General features: G+C 43.6%; 1 protein-coding gene across 17 annotated transcripts in view; it reads right to left on the bottom strand.

The window, feature by feature from the left end:
- The window catches only part of MAP2 (microtubule associated protein 2), a 1,129,470-nt gene that overhangs the window by 187,728 nt on the left and 918,852 nt on the right, over positions 1-22,890 (bottom strand). For 11 of the 17 annotated variants that reach the window (XM_086955531.1, XM_086955530.1, XM_086955537.1 and 8 more), the window contains 2 exons: positions 8,426-8,677; positions 763-4,596 (listed from right to left, as the gene is read on the bottom strand). The exons of 4 other annotated variants lie outside the window; for them this stretch is intronic. In XM_086955531.1, the coding sequence (XP_086811657.1) occupies positions 763-4,596; positions 8,426-8,677 (4,086 nt within the window). The remainder of the gene's footprint in view (positions 1-762; positions 4,597-8,425; positions 8,678-22,890) is intronic. 2 more of the 17 variants (XM_086955543.1, XM_086955542.1) reach the window with 1 other exon arrangement.

Raw genomic sequence — 22,890 nt, 5'->3', positions numbered from 1 at the left:
ATTACCCATATTCATGGAAAATAAGACAAGTATTGTTTGAAAAAGTGCTAGAGGGCCAAGATGTACTAAGAAGGGTCCTATTCTCAGAGCTTTTTGTGAGTTTGAAACACAAATTTTGATTCTGTAACACATAGCTTTGCGACTAAATACCAAATCAGTATTTGGAAGAGGAGTATTTAGTGCATTCTTTCCAAATAGCGATTTGCAATGGGATGTATTCATATTTTGTGACCGAAATGTGGTTGCAAAACATTCATATTTACAGATTACTAAAAAGTAGAAGTGAACAATTTGCAAACGGGTAGTGACACCTTCCTCTTTGTGAACGATAACAAAAAATATTTTTTTAGAGCATGCAGTGGTAACATGGTGCACTGCCTACTCATAAAAATTGCCTTTTTTAACTTTTTTTTTTAAATACACGCTGTAAAAAAATATTGCTTTATTAAACAGCAATCACATTCATGGTGGTTTGCTCATCCCAGCATGCCACCATGCCTGTGATGCCTTTTTCAACCTAACTCATTCACATTCATGATGTAGGTCGAACTGCAACCCACTATGATATGCTATTTTGTGAACTTACCTATTAGTACATAGGTCTGTTCACAAAATATTGCACTTGTCGCAAAACTACTGGTCACAAATTGCGACATATATTTAGTACACCTGGCCCTTGGTTATTACACATAATCATACTTGTGACTGGTATGATTTTGTTCAGAAGAAAACCACAGATAAGAAAAAGTAAAGTAAACACACCTTGTGTATCCACCCAGGCGCTGTCTGTATCCAAGACTGAGTCGTCAATGGTTGTTTCATCTTTGTAATCATCGTTGGTCTCTGTTTTGTATTCAGTGTAAGGTACATCTTCCTTTTCAGGAGAAGCTGGGGCATCAGGACAACCATCATGAGGCTCTACCCGGGACTCTGCCTCTTCTTCCACCTCTGCGGCTTCATCCTGTGTCATAGAGACCCCTGCTTCTTCAGCGGGCATGCTACCCGCAAATCGGACACTATGTGAAGAAGTCTCTCCCTCATCTACAGTGGTCTGCAGCACCATGATAAAATCATCTTCAACAGTAACCACCGATTCTATGACTCCTTTCAGTTCTGGGACATCAGCTATGATGAGCCCGTCACCCGAGGCTACAGGCCCTAAATCTGTTTCCTGTTGAGATTCTAATGCTATTTCTGATTTCATCGCTTCCTGTGGTGGTGTTTCTTCCTTTTCTTCCTTTGTCTCTGGTGTCACCTGTGGTGGCAAGATATCCGTAGGTAGTGTAGGTTCAGTTGACAGTGCTGGTTCATCACGAGGCTGTATGCCTGGCACCTCCTTGCTGTCTCTGTCTTCCTGCACAGATGACTCTTCTGCTAGTAGTTCTACTGTGGACTGAGGGGAAACAGCTTGCACTTTTGGTGGTTCTTCAAGAAGAACCTCATCAGATTTCACAGGTGCAGATGGCTCTTGTATCTGATCATGTTCACCACTAGACTCGTATGATTCCTCTTTGTCCACTGCCTCCTGGTGCACTAAATCTGGCTTTGTTCCTTTCTCTTTTAGTTCAGTCTCTGACGGTTTATAGTCATCCGTTCCTTGACTTGTTTCGGTAGTAATAGCCATATTGACGTCTACCTTCTCATCTGATAAGCAGGGTTCATCAGGCTTTTCTGGCACTTCTATTTGCTGATCTTCAGAATCATTTAATTTTTCAGAGTCAGGGGCTTGCTCCAACGAAGCTGCAGCTGACCCGCTTATCTTAATGTGTGGGGGACTTGGAGGGTCTTTGATAACTGAATCTGACTTAGGCACTGCTCCGAGATCTGCTTCACTGTGTGTGAACTCAGGACCTCTTTTATTGTCCACCTCTAGGGCAGGACTAAGGCACTCTACATTACTTTCGCTGGCTTGGTATACATCTTCCTTCGGCTGGACAGCTTTTTCTTCAAACCCTTTATCTGCAGAACTAAATTCTGTCAGATCACTCGGAAGACTATCATCCCCTTTGTTGAGAGAACTGATTTCAATAATCCCTGATGATATCTGTACACATTCTGTCTCTCCTGCTTCTTGTATTTCTTGCATTTCAGTGAGGTCTTCACTTTTTTCATGGACAGTGCCGAGTTTATCGGCACCCGTTCTCTCTTGCTCCACCTCCCACCCCTTCACTGTTGGTTCCCCGGATGCATAATGCTCCATGCCTGTTGCACCATCACTATATTTCTCCTGGGATAGTTCGGCAGCAGCAAGCTTTATTTCAACACTTGATGGGTCTGCCACCTCTCCTCTGCGTATCTTTTCATCTATGCCTTCATACAGAGTGCTTATACCACATGCTGAGCTCTCACTGTCCTGGACAGGGGAAGGGAGTGGTACAGTGTACTTGTTGAACACACAATAGCCTAAGTCTTCCTGTAAGCTGTCTGTTTTTACAAGTAGCTGGCTTTCATCAGGTGGCTGCAACATATTGGAATCGTCAATGACTATTTCAGAAGGAACAGTCTTCTTTCCGGCAGTGCCAGCATCGGTGCCAGCATCAGTGCTTACAGAATCCAATGTTGACCTCGTACCCGCTAGATCTAGCATTTCAGGTAAGTCAGGGGCCATTACAGATCCATTTTTGTAATATTCCTTTGGCAAGAATGGTGATTCTGACAAAGGTGCCTCCTCAGTATTCCCTCCTTCTTTTATCTTTTCTCCCTCACTGTTGTCCTCCTCCTCTTCTTGGTCAACTTCTTCGGCTAAACTGGGCACTCTGCCCAGGGCTGAGGATGCGTCTTGAAGATCCTCCCCTCCTTCGTCCATGCTGCCACTTGTATTGGAGAGGATATCTGTGGCCACTGGAGACAGGTCATGACCATGGGCTCTGGCATAACTGATACCTAGTGCTAAGGAATCCAGGCAGGACATTGGCAGGTTAATTGACATGCTTCTTTGTTCAATGGCAGACCTACCTCCAAGTCCTAGACTCCTGCTGAGTGTCAAGTCATCTTTATTTTTGTTGAGGAATTCTGATCTATCTGAATAGTCTTTGGGGTCAATGGTGAATATCCTGTCTCTTTTGGGGTGTCTACTTGGGGATTTATCTAAGGGGAAACTTTGAGCAAGTGTACTATATCCTATTTCATGAGATGGACCGCTGTCCTTTCTGCCCATTGTCTCTAGCTCTTCATCATCATAATCTTCCTCTTCTTCCTCTTCATCCTCTTCATCTTTAGAGATGACTGGAATTGTGTAAGGTTCGTGCACTCTTTCCTTAGTATCACTTAGTTCATAATAATCACTGCCTTCCTGCAAGCTGGTCTTTGTTGCTTCCTCTTTCAATGCAGATGTTTCAAAATATGTTGACATCCCGGACTTATCTTCATGTAAATGCATGTCCCTTTCTGGTGTTTCAGAAGTGCAGACAGCATGCCTAGTGTTCTTCTCAGAATCTTTTTCCTGCAAATATGTTTCTGTGTTTTCTTTGGAAGTCTTGTGAGTGGCTGCTGTCTCCTGGTGTTCCTGAGATACTTGGGAGAATATATGTTCCTCCCCCACTTCTTGGTCACTTTCCTCCACAGGTGGCCCAGGACTTGCTCTGTCCATGCCCGTTTTTGGACTCTTTGGCACTTGATTTGTATCATCACCAAGAGAATCAACAGCTAATGGCACAGGGCTTGTCTCTATTCCTTTAACCATATCAGGTGCCTTTGGCAGGTCATGTTCTCTAACTATAGTGTCAACATGAGCACCCAATGTCTCATCTGGGCTTGAACAGAGGCCACTTTTAACAATATCTTGAGCCTTCGGAAAGTAAGAATCAGAGTATTCATCTTCCTCATCTCTCATTTGCTCTCCAATATCTTCTGCTTCCTCTCTGCCAGATAAATAGATGGCAGAGCTTTCTTCTATGCTTAACTTTTGGATGTCTACTGAGGGTGCTGCCACCACAGGGACACCTGTAAACACATTATCCTTCTCAATAACTGTAGGACTTTCATTGGCTCTGAGATGGTCACTGACCTCTTCCATGGTTCCACTGTGCTTTTCAGAAGAATCGTGAGGATAGATTTTCACTGTGACATCTAGTGATGCTTCTGCTGGCCCGTCGCCTTTATCAGATGTAGTTCCCAAAGAAGCACAAGTTCCTACAACAGGATTCTGAAGAAAATCGGAAGGTAGACTGTCCATCTGATCATTTAACTGAGTCTTCTGAAGTTCATGTTTGTCTAGTGTGGAGGATGCCTGACTGCTACTTTGTTCTTCTGTCATGCTCAACTTTGGCATTTCACCACACAGGTCGGGTTGTTCCTGAACCACTGGAGGAGATGCAGCCATGTTGATAATAGCTTCTTGAAAACATATATCCTCTTTGTGTGAGACATAATGCAGATCCTTTTCCCATGGCTGCTCTAACAACACAGAGCCTTCTTTATGGTCTAGTGGGTGTTTTTTCTCCATTTCATCTTTCAGGGCTCCATATGCACCCTGAGCCTCTGAGGATGGCTCTTCACCAGTCTTAGTGTTTAGCTGTGCTTCTTCTTCCTTTTTGATTAGGGCTTCATCAGCAAAAAGGCTTGGGTACTCCTCACCATGGATGTTCATCTTCGAGGCTGTAAGTAAATCTGAAGTGATTGGTTGCATTTTTATCTACTTGAACGTGCAACAAGCAATCTCCAAAGGTGAAGTGATACCACTGAATGAAAAATGGATGGAGAAGAACCTATGACAGCATGCAAGAAATTCACAGCAAATGCAACAAAGGTTAACTGATGTGCTATACAGTCAGACCTGATTAACATGATCAAAATGAGCATATTCTTTCAATGTTCAGGTAAAAATTGATTATTTGTCTTTGGTGATGCCGGTGCGGCAAATGTAATGTGATTGTTTCTAAGAGATTAATTTACCAGCATGGATAAGTATGTAATTTGAAATGTTGTACACTATGTTTTTTCATCATGGTCTCTTCACTTATATTGTTTACCTCCATCTATGAGCTGGATGCCAGACCACTATGAGAAAAGAAAACTGTCTCTGTTTTTATTAATGCTGCACTGTCTGTTTTTAGTACATTGTTTCTCTTTTTCGGTCTAATATCAAATGTATAATTTCATTACTGAAATCTAAATTCAGGCACTTTTAACAACGCCTGCCTTCCTAATGGTGATATGTGTCGAATTTCAGATGTGCCGAATTGATTGCAGCACAGCCAACATGTCAATTTAAACTTTTCAAAAGGCATGGTGGTAGGAGAGTGTTGAAATATATTTTGAAATGGGTATCTAAAGGGCAAGTGTCAATTATGCTGGGCTTGTTTCTGACCAAAATGTTACCTTAATGCATCAACAAGTACATGTGTAGCTCTAGCGACGAACTATTAAATCCTATAGCCATGGTGTCAATCAGTTGATTGAGTTACTATGCATGGAACAGACCATTTAAATAGTCTGTTCCGAAAAACAAATATGAAATAAAAGCATGTTGATTATTTCAGGTACTAAGATAGAAATGCCCCAACTGGGCCATTCAGATTGCTCACCAAGTGTCTTAAAGTGGTGAACAAGGCTAAATAACACAGCGATGAAATAATTCCACCTTAATCCGTTTTAAGGAGACATTTAATGTTGCTTCCATCCCTTTCTCAACTTTTAGGGATCTGCATTACACATCATTTTCCACATCTGTGGCAAAACCGCTCTCTTGACATGGAAACTACCTGCCAAATATGCTTGTCTCGCGAGTGTCAGGATTAGTCTATGGAACCCTAGCCTTGACTAAGCTGTCAATTGCTTTTTGGTTTCTCATTCAATCACTAATTTGCCTGTTATACTTTTCGATGGATTTTTCATAGTTCTTAATGGTTCTCTTACAGAAATGTTTAGGCTGCACTGTGTAAATTGCACCTGGACATGCCATTCCCACTAGCTTATGAATCACCGCCACATTTTAATATTGAATGTGGCATTCAAGAATGAAGTCACCAGGTCTGACTGTGTATGACAAATGAGTATGTTTCTTTTCTTTGTACGTGCTATGAGGCATATCAAGCATTAAACATTTATGTCATTTATATGCATTTCCTGATTCGTCTTCAACAAAATCATTTTTAAAGATCCAAAACGCATAATTAGTTCTAGAACCCAACTGTAGTCCTGTAAAAGGCAGGGTGCTGAATGACAAAGATGATCTCGTTGGATGATATTCAGGCATGGGTCCTAGGTGGTTGGTGAAACACACAAATGATATTTATAGCGAGGCTTTAACTTGGTGTAAGAATCCTGCTGAAAGAATTCTGAAACTGGATCACTGTGAAAGATGGTGATTTGCTCAAACACTACAACACTTGTGGCACTTTATACACTGAGTGTAGCAAACACTTCCTATCACGCCCAAAATTCACGTCAGGATGACGTAAAAGCGCCTAGTGCGCTTGGATGATGAGGATGAATATGATAGGTAAAGGGAGTAATTGCACATAATAGCTCAGAGAAGTGTGAAAGGGAACAATGATTCTAATTTGCATCTCAAGGAAGAGCTTCAGAAGTAGAGAGGGGCTATAGGCACAAAATATCTAAAAGACGTGCACTCGCCATTGAGGGGAAATAATTATTATCGCGTCTCAAGTACGGAAAATGTAGAGAAGGATTCTTACTCATTGTATCTAGAAGTGCTCCAGGGAAAGAATGATCACTTAATCTATACGGGGGTCTGAGTGCACATTTTATCTGTGAAAATGTGTAAGAGGTAAAGGTCAGAGGCTGCACATTGCACCTCTAGAAGTGTGTGGAGGACTAGCAGATCGCCCACTAAATATTAAAGGAGTCTTAGAGACTGAGTTGGCAACTGTATAATGCATCTTTACAAGGTCAGTGAGAGGAATAATGAAATTGACAGAATATTGGACCTTGAAGCACGAATGAAAGGGAGGTATTTTGTTAACTGAATGTGCATCAAGTGTCAATTGCAGTGGAACTGGCTGCACATTTGATCAGGAGGATATTTAGGGGGTAGAATGGTTGAGGTACACTCTTGGGACTCAAATTACAACTGCAGGTTTGCATGTTGGTGTGAAAGCATGCAAAGAAAATGGTCTACAGATGAATCAGAAGTTTTACTTACACAGTGGTACTTCTGAAAGGCTGGTGGGACTGGGCAGAGTGAGTTATGTGTCAGGCTGATGTCACGCTTACCCAGCCTCACTGGCATTTCTGAAGCACTCTCCTTTCGGAATTGCTCTCAGATTCCCTGTAGGGCACTCTGCCTCTTGACTCATAAAATACACAGACCATCAGAAGAGTAGCTCTCTCATTATTGTCTCCCCACACCCATGGGAGTCCATCAACCAACGGGGATGCCTGTGGGGCTATGTTGTCTTTCTTTGTTTGGAACTATTTTTCAACTTCATTGTGTGATTGGGCGCCAGTTGTCCCACTGGAGTCCATGTGGTCAGAAAAATCTTGTATAATAACTGATCAACACCTCCTGGGGGTACACTGCAATTGACAAGTCTTACCTGTGCCCCAAAGCATGTCTTGTCACATAGCCACAGACAATATACCACCTGCAACGTCTCAAAAGAGCTAGTGTGGCAACACAATGAAAGCAAATCGAACAGGGCTCATGAGCAATGAATGAAACAGAAATGATGTAAAAAATATCTGCACTGGCAGCAAGTAGATGGAAACCATAGCGCCAAGCATAAATGAATAAAACAATGTTGTCCACAAACAAAAGAAGCTCTACACGCAGCTTCAGCGTATGGTAGAATAAATATTCAGTCTAGCAAAATACATTGAAAAGGAAAAAAACGTATACTGGTATCAGCAATGTGACTGGCAAACGCATCTGAGATGAGAATAAAAAGAATAATAATGTAGCGCAACGGTTCAGCAGCAAAACACAGCGTATCATGACAGAATAAAGCCAGGCGCCGGCAGAAGATGTGGCAAACCGGTGCTTTTAGCGACATTAAGATTACCACTTCCACGTCAGTCAACTTTTAACAGCAGCACCGAACAGCAAGGAACACAACAGGAAGGGAAGTCGAGAAGAAGAGGACGTGGTTTTGGTAAGAAAGGAAAACTAAGGGACACCAGAACAGGAAAATAGCAGACAGTTAAGAACAAAACAGGGGTAGGTCAGCACATGAAGTGCGAGAAATTACGTGGACCAGAACAGGAAAAGAGCTACAACAGAACAGGACATTGTGCAAATGAAAACAAGAATGCAAACAATCAGAGCAGATGATGTGAATCAGGAAATGAATTCGGTTAGAGCAAGGAGTTAGGCAAATCAGTAAATGTAAGGGAGTTGAAACAGGAAAAGGTCAGCTCAGAAATTAGGCAGGTTAAACTAGGTTTAATGCGCAGGCTTGACAAGCTCTCAGGCAAGTGGCAGCTCAAAGGCGGCATACACATGCAATGCCTCTGAAGGACACACCTTCCTCGGATAAGGAAGGAACTGCCGGGGATACCTCCTCCCCCAGAGATACACTTGGGCTGTGGGAGGCGGCACTCGGCACACTTTCCTCCTGGCTTCCGGTAGCCTCCCTGCAGGAGTCCATTTTGGTTTCACTTGGGCAGTGGGTTTCGGCGGAAAGCTTGGGTGGCTCACACTCTGCCCCCTCCTCCTTTGGAGAAAAGACAGCTGACTCCTCTTCCTCAGTCGCCGACACCCCAACTGCCTCTTCGTCTTGGAGGTGGTAAAGTGGTAGGGTGGGGAATGGAAAAATGAGTTGCAATCAAGACCACACGAAATACAAAGCACAGGCAGAGTTTCTTTAGGAACACTGTCAGCTCTGCTACAGCAGATGATAATGTATCCTTCACAGGGGACTACAGCTATTCGTGCATTACGGTCCATGCCTATTTTACACAATAGATGCCACAGGTCACAACAACGTGGCACTGGTGCTTGCCTCTGGCTACTAGGTCACTAGTGACTGAATAGATAGACAGATATTCGGTGTGCGGCCAGTGTTGAAATAATTACTTTTTCTGTGGCATAAGATATGAGAATTACTATATTGTTCGGACAGAGCCAACCTTTGTATTTTCAATTGAAATGATTACAATTTATTGTGCAGTCACAGTCTTGAAACCAAAAAACTGTTTTAGTGATCCACACCAAGCATGCATGATTGAACACAAACGGGTTGCTATGTAAACTAGTACTAGGAGAATTGCATTATCACTTTTCATGGACTAGAGGTATTTCAAGATTCTATGGTATTAGAAACATTTTAGAGAAATCTGAAACATGTTCCATAGAATGGGAGTTTACAGTTCTGTGCTAGTCCACTATTCTCTTGAAGGAGATATCTCACGCTTTTCCAAGTGAACGAGTCCAACTCCCTTGGTCATAATTATCATGATACATTTTTTCATCTTGAAGATAACATTCAAATGAAGCAGCAAAAATATAGCTCAGCCAACAAACAACCAAAATCAGAAAAACTGTTTTAACCATTCAACACATCTGGTATCTGTATTGTGATACTGGAAAAGCATTACAATGTCTTCATTATCCAACACTACAGTTTTCTTTATGAGTTAGTGCAAACAATTAGCATTGTTTTGATTTATTTACTAAGAATTAAAACAATGTATCCTTCATAAACTTGTGAAACATTTTGGTGGCACCTAGCTAACATTAGCTGAGTTTTCTTTACAGATTTGGTAATGAAGTTTCACAATTCACGATAATTCTCGCTTCGGTGCCCACTCTAATCATGGGTTCACACTCTGCAACTCTGGGCATTAGCTTGCTTAATCTCCACAACGGCCCCCGCGGCGGGATGCCTGGCTTTCACCTTGGGGATGCCCAGTACGGGTTATCTCACAGGGAAAAGCCAGGACGGGTTCCCAAGGCAAGCGCCGAGATGCCCTAGGGTAAGTCGAGCGCTATATAAGAACACACATACATACATACATACATACAACAATAGGGGAGTAGCCAAGGCCGACTGATGTTTTGTGCATGTTTTCTACCTATCTTTTCCATGTTTACAATGTACCTACTGGATAACCGCTATTTATCTAGAACATGTTATATGTGTGTCTGTCTAGTATTTGTCTTTTTATAAATTTTCACTACAGACACGTTCTCCATGAGTAGAATGACACCAACGTGTCTAGAAATTCGAACCGCACTTTTTTATGACTGTATCCACAGGTCACCACACCTTTTTTTTTTTTAAGGAACGGACCACCTGAAGAAATTATTTGTCATTTTCCTTTACAGGTCAGCTAAATAGGGGTTATCCAGTAGGTACATTGTATTACCTGCACTTGTAAATTTCACTTTTTTAGTATAGAACATTCCGAAAAAAGTAGAAAAACGTGAGTAAGGTGGGGATTTGTGTACCCCAGTCCCGAAGAAGGTGTTTTTACACCGAAACATGTTGACACACACATAGGAGGTGGCGCACATAGGTTACGCCAACACCTCCTCTCTCACCTTTTTATTAGTACCAGCTCGGGGGCCAAAGAAAGTTTTTGTTACTCCACGAGCCAGGCACTTTTTAAACTTCAATCACTATCAAACCCCACCACAGCACTCACATAAATTCCCTCACTCACACCACACATAGCCACCAGAAGTGCTCCCACGCAACCGTAGGTCGCAGCACACCGCATCCCGTAGAGGGGTGCGAGGACCACAATGATGAAGAATGACACCAAGGGGCCTGTTGGTGTGTGAGGGGTACCAAAAAACAACCAGTGTGTTCCCAACCATCGTAGGGACACCCCCTTCCCCCTTCCTAATGGATTATTTTTGTTTATATATATATACTAGCAGCCCGTCCCGACGTTGTCCGGGTATGAATTGCTGCCGGCCAGTAGTATATTGCTTTGTAGGATTTCGTTTTGATAGCATTTCTTATCTGTGACAGGCCTGTGAAACGCTCCGATTCACATGCACTGCTGATGCACTTAAGAGTGCGCGTTCAGTAGTGTGTGAACTCGAGTTTCCCTACTTTATTTTTCCTTGCAATATTATATACCGCGAACTTGACAACATGGCATGAGCACGATTTACATTACAGAAGAACACATTCATTTGTGGTAGGCACGGGGAGTCAAAGCGATTTGCCTGGAATCACAGGATGTTGAGCTGATGCAGAGATTCGAACGTAGCTCCCCAGCTCTAAAGTTCGCAATTCTAGAACTTGTGGCGGGAGGTGTGTCTAAAAGTGTATGTCAGTGCTGGCCAGCAATGAGAGAGACCTGTGCATTTTTCAAATGGGTGGTGAAAAAATATGAGTATGTTGCTGGAGATGTGGGCCGCCGTGCCACCAATGTACTTACCTGGGGAGGGTAAACACCCCTTATTCCTCAACTTTCTTTCCGCATACCATCACTCCGCTTACTTTCATTACAAAAGTAAAATGACTCCGCAATGCCATTATAACGCATGGCATTACATTTTATTTGCTTTTACCACGCATACATTTACAGCGAAATTCGTTGTAAATGCATGAATGGTAAAAGCATGTTTTTTAAAGATGTTTGGAGAAGGTAAGTATGGGTATAAGGGTATATGTTTTGGGGTGTTTGGGTATTTTAAGAGTTCAGAGATAGTTTTGGGTTATATGGTACAGGGGTAGTTTTAGGGTTTAGGGATAGGTATGGGTTCTGGGGTACAGGGGTATTTTTAGGGTTCAGGGCTAGGTTTGGGTTTTGGGGTACAGGGGTATTTTTAGGGTTCAGGGGTAGGTTTGGGTTTTGGGGTACAGGGGTATTTTAAGGGTTCAGGGCTAGGTTTGGGTTTTGGGGTACATGGGTATTTTAGGGTTCTGGGTAGGTTTGGGTTTTGGGGTACAGGGTTATTTTTTGGGTTCAGGGCTAGGTTTGGGTTTTGGGGTACAGGGGTATTTTTTGGGTTCAGGGGTAGGTTTGGGGTACAGGGGTATATTAAGGGTTCAGGGCTAGGTTTGGGTTTTGGGGTATAGGGGAATTTTAGGGTTCAGGGGTAGGTTTGGGATTTGGGGTACAGGGGTATTTTTAGGGTTCAGGGGTAGGTTTGGGGGTACATGGGTATTTATAGGGTTCAGGGCTAGGTTTGGGTTTTGGGGTACAGGGGTATTTTTAGGGTTTAGGGATAGGTTTGGGTTTTTGGGGGCTGATGTCACTGACCATGTCATGAGTGATGTAATATGTGACGTCATCAGCAATGTATTGCAGGGGCGCGAGTTATAGTTAGCTGAACTAACTATAACGGGGAATTTCAATGGTTTTGTATGAGTGAAATGTCCAGCTAACTATACCATGTGTGAAACCTATGGTTTTTTCAGTAAATTTCTAAGGTTTTTTAAATGCTAATTCCTAACTATAACGTGGCTGAAACCTATGTTTTTTTCAGTGAATTTTCAAGGTTTTTTAAATGCTAATTTCTAACTATAACGTGTCTGAAACCTATGGTTTTTTCAGTGAATTTCAAAGGTTTTGTAAATGATTATTTTTAAATGTATTAATTGTTATTTTTTTATACTGATTTACTACATTGTTTTAAACTATTTATTTTTAGATATTTTATTTTTTAAATGCATTACATATTTTTAATATAAATTGAAAGAAAATGTTTTTAAAAATATTGAAATTGTAATATTTATTTTTTTAATTTGATATTTTTTTAATTTATATATATTTTATATAGCAGGCAATGATATCCTATGGAAGGAAATTCAAGTTACTGGTAAGTACGGTTAAAATTACTTTTCAGGAACAGTAGTGACCTGAAAGATGCAGCACTGAGGTCTCTCCTGATAACAAGTGAGTACATCGGAATTCGTAGTTTGGCTGGTTTTAGAGGAATTTTTTAAAGTTCAAAAACTCCACACTTAGAAGAACTTCCAAGTGAAACCAGTCATTGTTAGCCTAAGGAAGGAAATTCAAGTTACTGTAACTACGATTAGAATTACTTTTCAGGATCAGTAGTGGGCTGAACGATGCAGCACTGAGGTCTCTCCTGATAACAGGCGAGCAAATCGGAATTCTTAGTTCGGCTGATTTTTGAGGAATTTTTTAATCTTCCAAAACTCCACACTTAGAAAAATTTCCAAGTGAAACCAGTCAATGTTAGCCTATGGAAGGAAATTAAAGTTACTGTAAGAATGGTTAGAATTACTTTTCAGGATCAGTAGTGGGCTGAAAGATGCAGCACTGACGTCTCTCCTGATAACAGGGGAGTAAATCGGAATTCGTAGTTCGGCTGATTTGAGAGGAACATTTCGCTCAATAGTGAAGGAAGAGGGCGGGGCCTGAGGTGACATGTATGCAAACACACCCTGTGGCGCATTTTAGGTTGGGGAATTAATTCCTCTTCGATCCTGAGGTCCCCATGTGAGCCAACTAACCCACCAGGTATCTCCAGTATGTGCCAGGGAGCTGCGTTGCAGAGAGGTGTTCTGAGGCCATGCCCCTTTTTACACCTCTCTGGAACGCAGCCCCCTGGCACATACTGGAGGTTCCTGGTGGGCTAGTATGTAAGGGGAATTAGTTTCCCCTCTGCAAACGCGCCAGGTGGGGCATTTGCAGAGAGGTGCAGGGAGGGGGGGTGTCCTCCTCCCAATCCCGTTTTTTTTCTTTATTTTTAAGAAGGGGCTGTGTAGTCCCACTTCTTTTTCTTTTTTTTTGGCCCTGGGGACCCCATCCCCCAAGGCCTGCCCCCAATTTTTTTTTTTTTTTTTTTTAAATCGGGAAGGGGGGCGCGTGGCCCCTCTCCCACTGCCATGCTCTGCCCCGGGGACCCCATCCCCCGGGGCATGGGCCTTTTTTTAATTTAATTTTTTTTATTAGGAGGGGAGCTGCTTTGCACCCCTCCTGTGGCCACTATTGACCCCAGGGACACCATCCCCTCGGTCCGGCCATTTTTAAAAAAGCTGGCCCACTCCGTTGGGGACCGTGGGGGGTTCCCCAAGCCCCCCTCATTCCTTGCCGGCTCCCCGCATCCTGCGGGAGCCGGCATTGCTTTTCTGCATGGGGAGCAGCTAACATGCTGCTCCCCATGCAGAAAAGCAATCCGCCTTGGTTTTTGAAAGAGAGAGCAGGTTTCCTGCTCTCTCTTTCAAAAACCAAAGCAGTTTGCTACATAGCAAACAGCAGTGTCCCGGGGTAGGCACCCCGGGACACTGCAGGAGCCAGCCCTGGGTCATCAAAGGCTCCAGGAGAGGGCCGTGCGACCCCCCTCCCACCTGTTAAAGCCCCGGGGGTGGTGGTCCCCAGGGCTGAGGGGTCCGTCACGGACCCCCAAATTCAAATATTAGTGCCCCGGGGAGGTGGCGGTCCCCGGGCGTGTGGTGGGCTTGAGCCCCCCCCACATAGGTTTTAAAAATAAAAAAAATAAAAAGGAAGCCCCGGGGGTTGGCGGTCCCCGGGGCAGTGTGGGGGGACACTTTTTTTCATAAAGCCCCCGGGTTTTGGTCCCCCCGGGGGCTAATTAGAAAAAAAATCAGACCGGGTTTTTTTTTTCAACGGGGTACGCGTACCTACGCGTATCCGGTGATTAAAAATATATATATATATTTTGGCCTTGGGGGTCCTTGTGGGACCCCCTGAGCAGGCCTAGGGGGTCAGGGTGTTTCTACACTGCCCCCTTTCCGTGTTTTTCGAGTTTCTTTTGCTGCTTTCTTGTGCCTCGGTTCTACAGAGGCAGAAGATGGCTGCCAACACTTCCTGGTTTGGAGTGTTGACAGCCAATTAGCATAAAGCTCGTGCACGGGAAGGTACGCATACTGTATGCGTACGTTACTTTGTCTATAGATATATCTATGATTTTACTTTTGATTTCTAAAAAACTACTGAACGGATTTACATCATTTAACAAAAAGCGTAATCTGCAAACCAAACTCTACCTTTTTGCCAAATTTGGTGTACTTCCGTTCAGCAGTTCGGGCTGTAGTCTCACTTAAAGGTCTCTATAGAAAATTGCATGAGGAAAACACGTTTTGGGACCCCCCTTTTTTCTCGGCCCCCGCTTGACGAATCCTCACTAAACTACCAGGGAAGGAGCGGAGCGGAGCAGGCCATTTTCTTGGTGAATTTCACAAAGATTCGTCGACCGACGCCAAAGTTAAATAGAATCTTGCGGATTTCCTATGGAAACTAGGTCCTAACTATAACTACCTACTGGTAGGTAATTTATATATATATATATATATATATATATATATATATATATATCATGTGAACAAGGCTCCTGTGAGCCGAAACGTCATGAGACTACCCTGCACTAGGAAATAAAAAATGCAAGCACTTAACTGGTCCGTGTCCATGTACTTCATATCCTGGCTGGTGTGACTCCAGAGCGTGAGAGAAGTGGCGGAGCGTTTGATATATATATATGTATGTGCATTTAACCACATCGATGCTGATGACGAGCTCAGCTCGTCATCAGCTACGGCGCTCGGTAATTTGAAAAAAAGCCGCACACAGAGGGAAAAGCCGCCCCAGCGATGCGGATATATCTCTCTATATATTATTATTTATATTATGCCTATATACAGATCTATCTATACATATATATATATATATACAGATGTCATAAGTGAAATCAAAGATGTCATGAATGATGTATATGTGAGGTCATAGCAGTGCATAGCGAAGGGGTGAGTTGTGATTTTCATTTCATTTTGTTTTGTTTAAAATGTGATGTTTAAACTGACATATTAATCAGAGCGTAAGCGCCTGATGGACTCATGAGAATTTGTCGCTCCTGCAGGAAGGAGGTGAGCTACAGAAAGAGAGCACCCTTGGCCTATCCGATCCCTCTATTATTTTAATTTGCATGCCCACAGGACTCCTGCGTACCTAACCGCCCAGCTAGCTATACATTTTTAACTTTAATTTCTATAACACTATGGAATGGATTTTCAACAAAACACAAAAAGCATGTTCTCTGCCAAATTTTGTGTAATTCCATTCAGTTGCTTTGACTGTAGCGCGGCTCAAAAACCCCTATGGAAATTCCAGGGGGAAACTGAGTTTTGGGACACACACCCTTTTTATTGGGCCTCTGCTTGACAGATCCCCTAGAAACTACCCAGAAAGGAGCTGAGGTGAGTGAACTTTTAAAAATAAAGTTTTTTGAAGGATGGCATTAAAGTTATTAGCAAACCAAGAAATCAATTTCCTATGGTAACTAGGTCCTAACTATAACTACACAGTGGAGACCATAATTGTACAATACACACAGACAGACACACACATATATATATGAAGAATGGAATCCTTGGTAGTTTCCAAGTTTTAAATCTAGAGCAGCTCCCTCGTTGATATTGAACACTCTACATCACCAACAATACTCCAAATCTGCTCAGATCAAAAGTTTGATTTTTCTAGCATAGTTTTTATGCGTGGAATTAGCACAGTGCAAACCATGCTGAGAAGGAAAAGTGACAAAGTCCTTTGCCATTTTTGCAGAAAAGTCTTTCAGTTTACGATTATCAAGTGCTATGCATAATGAACATAAACAAAATGAACATTTTTACAATTCCAGGCACAGCATTTCCGATTTCGATTCTTAAAGTACCACCCAAGCCAAGGTGGAATGAATAATATGAATATGAATAAAAACAGCCCGACACGTGTTTAGCTCTTCTTAGAGCTCGTCAGAGAGGCACAGCTTTGTCCAGGAAGCACCTATTACGTACATAGAGGGATATATATATATATATATATATATATATATATATATATATATATATATGATCAAGACCGAGGTCGGGCCGAAACGCGTCATGGCTCCTGAAGTCTGAGCGGAAAAATAAACTTTCAAGTCTGCAATGAAATGTGGTCCATGCTCCTTTACTGGGTGAACCCATCGAGGCTAAGAAGTGTTGCATATATATATATATATATATATATAGTGCACTCCCGTGTGACAAATAAAGTTCAAACCACACTGGGTTTAAGTCGATTGTAAGTTGTTTATTCAGCAACCACCGCGTTGCTGGTTGCTGAATAAACAACTTACAATCGACTTAAACCCAGTGTGGTTTGAACTTTATTTGTCACACGGGAGTGCACGAGGAACAAACTTCCCCGCAAGGATAAAATCTGAATTTATGCAATCGCAGCGGGTCCTGCTGCGCCTCGCGTGCACCGCCCCAGAGCACCCGAGAGCCTCCGAACTTGGGCCAGATTGAATTCATATATATATATATATGCAGTTTCGTTGTGCTCCAAGGGAATGGATTGGCCTGGGCACGCCACGGCGTTTGGGGAGAGACAGGGCGTTTGTGAGGTTATTAACCTCATGCTGGGCGGTATGCACTGTCAATACTGCCCCGCTGAGTTATGTCCTGAACTTGTAGCTGAAGCGGTGTGGGGACCCGAGGAGGTGCTTGTTTTCATTTCAAGCAGGAAAATTGGTCTTTTTAACATTCAAACCCTGCACTCCGCCTAACCATTTGGTTTAACATATGCCCCATGCATCACCTACCTGGAACCAGAACTCTGCATTCTGGGTGTTGCAGTCCACCAATACTCTGTGAACTAGAACAGGTGAGCTGACATCTTCGGAGGCGGTGGCATCTTGTACTAATAAGAAGGCAGCAGGACTCACACCTTGTGATGATGGAAGCCTCCTGAATACTTGGGCGCTGATTCGCCATTAATAGTTAATAAAGTGTTTCCATGGATTTCCCCCGTTGTGGCCTCTGCTCTTTCGTGACGAGTTTGGTGGTGATATATATATATATATCCACACACACCCACAAACGCATAACCCAGAGGCTCCCCTGCAGCCCCCAACTTATTGTTTGGTCGGGGCCCTAAGTAGGGACCAGGGCACTCACCTAATATAATGTGATGCTACCAGGGATGGGGTCCCCGGGGCCTGAGAAGGCTCAAGGAGGGAGTCCGCATGGCCCTCTTCCCTAAGAAATTATATATGCCACAGAGGATGTGGGCACTTTTTTAGTTGAATTTGGCCCCAGGAGATGGAGTCCCCGAGACCTAATGAGAATCAGGCTGTGGGGGGCTCCTCCCCTTTTTTAATGTCATTTGGCTGGGTGGATGGGGTGCCCGGAACCTAATGAAGCTAAGGGAGGGTGGCTGCCCTTCCCTTAATCTAAAGGTTGTTAGGTGGGTCCCCAAGTGAGCACTCGGGTACCCACTTATAATGTAGGGGTCCCCGAGGGCCACAATAGGCTCAGGGAGGGTGGGGCCACGTGGCCCCCTCTCCTTTTTCCTCCCCTTTTTAATTGGATTCGGCCCTGGAGATGGGGTCCCTGGGGCCTATTAACACATGGGGAGGGTGCCGGCATGCCCCCATTCCCTGAATATATATGTTTTGGCCCCAGGGGATGAGGTCCACAGGGCCTGAAGGCAAACCCTACGCCACACACGGCAAAGACTGTGCGCGGGGTGGGGTTACTAGTCTGCACAGGGTTTGGGTGCCTTTGAGTAAGTAGGCTAGGCCGTGTGTCCAAATCCCCACAGTGCACGATCAAAAGCTATGCACAGAATAGGGAAGACTGCCTGTGACCACACTTTAGCTGCACACAGCCAATGGCATGGGCTTGCTTGCCTCCCTGTGGCCAACCGCCTGCTGCGCTTTGCCATCCACTGCTAATTATCCCACATATTACATTACTCATGACATCTTCTATGACATCATTGGTAATATCACAGCACTTGCAAAGAAATTCCTGATGAGAAAACAGTGCATGGTTGGGACGCAAGTTATAAGTACCTTAGCGTACAAGTTATTACTACTTAAGATACTATGTTGTTACTGACCATTTCACCTAACTATAATTTTACTTTAACCTATGTTTTTTCAGTGAATATATATAAATTATAAAGCCCCCGGGAAGTGGCGGTCCCCGGGGCGGTGGAGGCCCCGCAGGCCCCCGATACACAATTCAGAATTGCCGCCCAGACCTGGCCCACCCGGGGGCTTTAAAAAACAAAGTGAGGGAGCCACGCCTCATTTGTTTCATTTTCTACAGGGTTCACGCACCCAGCGCAATCCGGACAAAAATCTTTACAAATAAATTGCTTTTTTTTTTAGGCCTGGGGGTCACACAGTGGGCCTGGGGGACAGGGTGTTTCTACCCTGCCCCCTTTTAAAGTTTTGTAATGTTTCTCTTACCTTTTTTCCCTCACCCTCGTTCCGAGGCTGCCAACACTTCCTGGTTTGAAGTGTTGGCAGCCAATCAGAGGCAAGCTCGCGCTCGAGAGAGGTCCGCCAATCAGATCTCACAATTCTCAAATATCGATATCTGTAAATCTTTAAATATCTCAAAAAGTACTGAACTGAATTACACCATTTAGGAAAGCATGCATTCTGGACCAAAAGCTATCTCTCTGCCAAATTTGATGTAATTCCGTTCAGCAGGTCAGGCTGTAGCCGTGTCTTAAGTTTCCTATGGAAATTAACATGGAGAAAACACATTTTGGGGCCCCCCTTTTTTTCTTGGCCCCCCTTGACGAATCACCTAAAAACTTTTAAGACAGGAGCTGACCTGAGTGAATAATTTGTTTTGAGAATTTTATGAAGGTTCGTCAAACGGCGCCAAAGTTATTGGCAAATCAAAACATGTTTTTCCTATGGAAACTAGGTTCTAACTATAACTGTCTACTGGCAACCGCCAGTAGGGAATATATATATAGGCGGACCACAATGTTCGAGGCAGAAGTATATTTTATTTTTCAACCGCTCTGCTGCGACGCGTTTCGAGCACCTCCGTGCTCTTGTTCACACAAACTTTAGGCAGCATTGTATATCTTATAAATGTTTTTTTCTTCATTCAACTGCCCGCCCCTGGTGCATATAATCGTGCATATAATCACGTGATGCACTTTAGCATGGATATAGACGACATAATGATTTCTTACGTCGTATATTTGAAACTTTACAAAAATGCAATTTTCAATATTACTTCAGTATTTGCTAGATCTTATTTTTACTTTCATCTGCATTTACTTAATAGTAAACATTAACTCTCATAATCGGCATGTATGCCTCCATCTCTTGGTGATAACATAAATATTATAAATACTGTATTTAAAAAAAACGTGTAAATATATGTCAACCTATTTCTTTAAAGAAATCTGCATCAATATCATAAAATTCATAAATATAATTTCACATATTAAAAATTATAAATAAATATATATATATAAATATATGATTTATTTCGGCTTGTTTTTGGGTCCCAGCTATTTGCTTTTATAGATGCTGACTCCTTAAAATGACTTTCGTTTTCATATTGCCATCATGCATGCGATCACCCTTTTGCATTATGGGAGGGGTAGTTCTGCTTCGGATTTGTGCACGTGTTGGAAAACAGGCATTTATGCCATATACAGCTATAATTGTGGATAGTTTGTTCCCACAGCACGGCAGTCTACATTTTTTCCGAGCACTCTTTCCGTACAAGGTCGCAATGGAATTCTTTGCATATTCAGCATGGCTTAGATTTACATATTTCCAGTAGCAGGAGTCAGAGTTGGATTACCAGATGACGGTTCAATATCGGAATAATATACACTGGGTCAGAACTGTTATGGGGTGTAATCAATCAATTTCAAGGATATGCAGCAGCGTGTTTTAATTGAGAAGAACAAGTTCCTTACCTTCGGTAATACTTTTTCTGGTGGATACAGTATCTGCCTGTGGATTCCTAACTGACCCACCCGCCTCCCCGTTGTCCACCCTTGTATACCTTCAATAGTGACAATGCTTTAATGCATATATATATATTACTGTCAAAGGAAGTGTCTTGTTATAATTGCTTTCCAGCATTGTTTGCATACTGTGTGTGTTATGTTGGTTATTTTGTTCTGTGTTCAAGGGACACTTGTGCTGAGGCTCGAAAGGTGAACCCATTAAGAAAGTAAGGACAAGATTCAAGTCCCACTGAGGCACAATAAAAGGGGTAGGAGGACATTTATTTGTAAGACCCTTTAAAAACGTTAAAACAATAGGAGACTTAAATAAGGAAAGCTGGTCCGGCAAACAAAGGAATGCCAACAAGGCCGAAAGATAACCTTTCACAGTCGCCACAGCAAATCCTTGCTGAGCCAAAGAGAGTGCAAACCGCAAAATGTCGGACAAGCGAGCCTTCAAGGGGTCAATGGATTTCTCTCCACACCATGAAACAAACTTGGACCACCTATTAGAATAGATAGATTTGGAGGAATGACGCCTGGCTGATAAAATGACATCCACCAAGTCATGTGGGAGAGAAAAAGAATTCAGTGTTCCCTGTTCAATCTCCAGGCATGAAGGTGTAAGGTCTGGAGGTGTAGAACCTGCCCCTGCGACTGCGAGAGAAAGTCTGCCCTGAGAGGGAGACGGAGCGGAGGGCATGAGGAGAGGTGGAGAAGATCCGTGTACCACACCCTTCTTGGCCAATCCGGGGCGATCAACCCGATGGGCGATGGACCCGGTCTTGGCGAATCTTCATCAGAACACGAGGAATCAAGGGTATGGGACGAAACGCGCAAAGGAGTTGTGCGCCCCAACTCAACTGAAATGTGTCCCCCAAAGCTCCCGGCATCGGATACTGGAGACTGCAGAATGACGGGCAGTGAGAGTTCTCGTGAGTGGCAAACAGGTCCACCTGAGGAGTTCCTCACGTCCGAAAGACGTGACATACTACCTCTGGATGAAGCCTCCACTCGTGGTCGGCTGAGAACTGCCAACTGAGATTGTCTGCACCTACGTTCAGAACTCCGGCCAGATGACTTGCCATCGCAAAGCCTCTCTGCAAAGACAACGCGATCCCACTGCTCCCTGGTTGTTGACATACCACATCGCAGTAGTGTTGTCCGTTAGGACCTGAACCGACTGACCGCGAAGGGAAGGGAGGAATGCCTTGAGCGCCAAACGTATCACCCGCAATTCTAGAAGGTTGATGTGAAGCAACCTTTCCTCTGGAGACCAAAGACCCTTGATCTCCAGATCTCCCAGATGAGCATTCCACCCTAGGGTGGATGCATCCGTTATCACTGTGGCCACCGATGGAGGCAGATGAAAGGGCTTTTCTTGAGACAGATTGCCCTCCACGCTCCACCAAGACAGATCTGCAGCAGCTTCTCTATAGATCCTCACAGACTCCCTGAGATCTCCGTTGTGCTGATACCACTGCCTGCAGAGTCCTCACTGGAGTGCCCTCATGAGTCAGCGTGAATGGTTGACAAACAGAATGCAGGAAGCCATCCGACCGAGCAGACAAAGGACCTTCAGGACTGGAAAAACAGCGCCATTGTAAAATAAAGGAATCATTTCCTCTATGTCGAGAATCCTTTGTGGAGGAGAGAATGCCCGACACTCAGTGGTATCCAGTACAGCACCGATGAACAGGTTGCGCTGGTAGGGCACCAGGTGAGATTTGGGTACATTTATCGAAAAGCCCAATTTGTACAACAACTGAGTTGTGACTTGCATATGATGAAGCACTTTCTTCGGCGACTCTGCTTTGATCAGCCAATCGTCCAGATAAGGGAATACTGGAATCTCTGACCTTCTGAGATGTGCTACTACCACAGCCATCACCTTGGTGAAGACTCGAGGTGCAGTAGTAAGACCAAACGGAAGGACCGTAAACTGGTAATGTTGCGACCCTACCGTAAAACGGAGATACTTCCTGTGCGACTTCAGGATCGGTATATGAAAATACGCGTCCTGCAAGCCGATCGACACAATCCAGTCCTCTTGCTGCAGAGCCTGAAGAACCTGCGCAAGGGTGAGCATCTTGAACTTCTCCTGCTTCCGAAAGAGGTTCAAGATCCTGAGGTCCAGGATTGGACGAAGCCTGCCATCCTTCTTGGGAATCATGAAATACCGGGAGTAGCATCCCTGACCCCTTTCCTGCTCTGGGACCACCTCTATTGCAACTATTCTCAATAATGCGAGAACTTCCTCCTGCAGGAGAAGAAGGTGGTCCTCTG

The sequence above is a fragment of the Lissotriton vulgaris genome, chromosome 2_1, assembly GCF_964263255.1.
Source record: "Lissotriton vulgaris chromosome 2_1, aLisVul1.2, whole genome shotgun sequence".
In the NCBI taxonomy this organism is placed as follows: Eukaryota; Metazoa; Chordata; class Amphibia; order Caudata; family Salamandridae; genus Lissotriton; species Lissotriton vulgaris.
This window is presented reverse-complemented; position numbering and strand designations above follow the sequence as displayed.